This window comes from Eimeria mitis, genomic scaffold (genome assembly GCF_000499745.2).
Source record: "Eimeria mitis Houghton genomic scaffold, Emh_scaff1102, whole genome shotgun sequence".
Taxonomy (NCBI): Eukaryota; Apicomplexa; class Conoidasida; order Eucoccidiorida; family Eimeriidae; genus Eimeria; species Eimeria mitis.
The window spans coordinates 11,139-12,985 of NW_013567595.1; the positions used below are offsets into that span (position 1 = coordinate 11,139).

General features: G+C 48.5%; 1 protein-coding gene across 1 annotated transcript in view; it reads right to left on the minus strand.

Moving 5' to 3' along the window:
• EMH_0029490 (GK24079, related) overlaps positions 1-851 on the minus strand; it is a gene marked incomplete at both ends in the record, with an annotated part of 1,593 nt that extends 742 nt beyond the window's left edge. Inside the window, one exon of the mRNA XM_013494307.1 lies at positions 513-851. Coding sequence (XP_013349761.1) covers positions 513-851 — 339 coding nt within the window. The remainder of the gene's footprint in view (positions 1-512) is intronic.
• Positions 852-1,847: the final 996 nt, after the last annotated feature.

Consider the following 1,847-nt stretch of genomic DNA (forward strand, 5'->3'; position numbering starts at 1 on the left):
CATATCCCACGGTTAAGGACGGGATCTCATACCCTAAACCCTAAACCCTAAACCCTAAACCCTAAACCCTAAACCCTAGTTTTGTTATGCTCCTCATCAAGACTCGTTTCTTAATACTCGCGCTCTACAGCATTCAAATTAGGGTTTAGGGTTTAGGGTTTAGGGTTTAGGGTTTAGGGTTTACCGTTTTGGGGGTTTTCTTTTTCTTCGTTTGCATGCTGCAGAAAGACAAAGGGTTTCGTGTCTTTATTTAATTTATTTTTTATTTTTATTTTTTTATTTTTTTTGTTTTGTTGCTGCTGCTGCTGCAGCAGCAACTCAAATTCATGGGGCTGAATCGAGCGGAGATAGTGAGGGGTATCTTCTCCTTCTGCTGCTGCTGCTGCTGCTGCTGCTGTTTCTGTTGCTGCTGCTGCTGCTGCTGCTGCTGCTGCTGCTGCTGGTGAGGCGGCGGTGGGGTTGCTGCTGCAGCAGAAGAAGCAGAGAGCAGCAAATGCTGCAGCTGCGCGTACACCTGAGATGCGGCGCAGCAGTGTGGATCTCCTTCGCTGCTGCTGCTGCTGCTGCTGCTGCTGCTGTTGCTGCTGCTGCTGCTGCTGCTGCTGAGGGACTGCATCTGCAGCCGACGCTGGGTCATCCTTCTGCTGCTGCTGCTGCTGCTGCTGCTGCTTGTCTAGGTTTTGTTGGTGGTGCTGCAGTTGGTGTGCTTGCTGCAATGTATTTTGTTGTTGTTGTTGCTGCTGCTGCTGCTGCAGCAGCAGCAGCAGCTGCTGCTGCTGCTGCTGCTGCTGCGCACCAGTGGTCTCGCTCGCTGCGGTGTCGGCCGCAGCAGCAGAGAGAGAAGACATCATTATAAGTTTTGTGTTTTTGTTTTTTTACATCTTAAACCCTAAACCCTAAACCCTAAACCCTAAACCCTAAACCCTAAAGTCTATGGGTCCAGGCAAAACCCTAAACCCTAAACCCTAAACCCTAAACCCTCGTCGGCGGCGGCGGCTAGAGAGGGACTCTATGGGAGACCACTTTGCCCCTTGAAAACCCTAAACCCTAAACCCTAAACCCTAAACCCTAAACCCTAGATTTCGTGTTTTTTATGTGAATGATAAGAATCATAAACAATAGACAAACACCAGCTGCTGCTGCTGCTGCTGCTGCTGCTGCTGCTGCTGCTGCTGCAGCCAGAGGCCCGCTCGGCGAGCAGAGAGGGACAACAGCAGCAGCGCTAGGGTTTAGGGTTTAGGGTTTAGGGTTTAGGGTTTGTGGTTAGTGTATTTTATTTGTATTTTTTTTTATTTATATTTACTTTTATCTTTTTTATATAACAATAAAAAACTAAAAACCACAAACAGCAACAAACACACACAAACACCGCCGCCGACCCGAAGGACCCTCTCTCCCCCTCTCGAGGGTTTAGGGTTTAGGGTTTAGGGTTTAGGGTTTAGGGTTTTTATAAGAGACAAAGTTTTCTGCTGCTATAAAACAATTCAGACAAACACAATAAACCCAAACCCATAAATTTCAGTTGCAGCAGCAGCAGCAGCAGCAGCAGCTGCTGCTGCTGCTGCTGCTGCTGCTGCCGACCCTAAACCCTAAACCCTAAACCCTAAACCCTAGCCAGCGAAGCCCTCTGTTGAAAGCATAAGAGATTCTATTCACCCCATACTGTGCGTTTCAGGTGTACGTACACCTCAGGTCTAGACAAGGTGCCTATACACCCCAAAACCCTAAACCCTAAACCCTAAACCCTAAACCCTAGCGCTTTGTTACCCCAGGCCAACCCAAACCCTTAAAGATAAGAACACTACTGCTTCTGCTGCTGCTGCGCTATCTGTTTCTGCTGCTGCTGC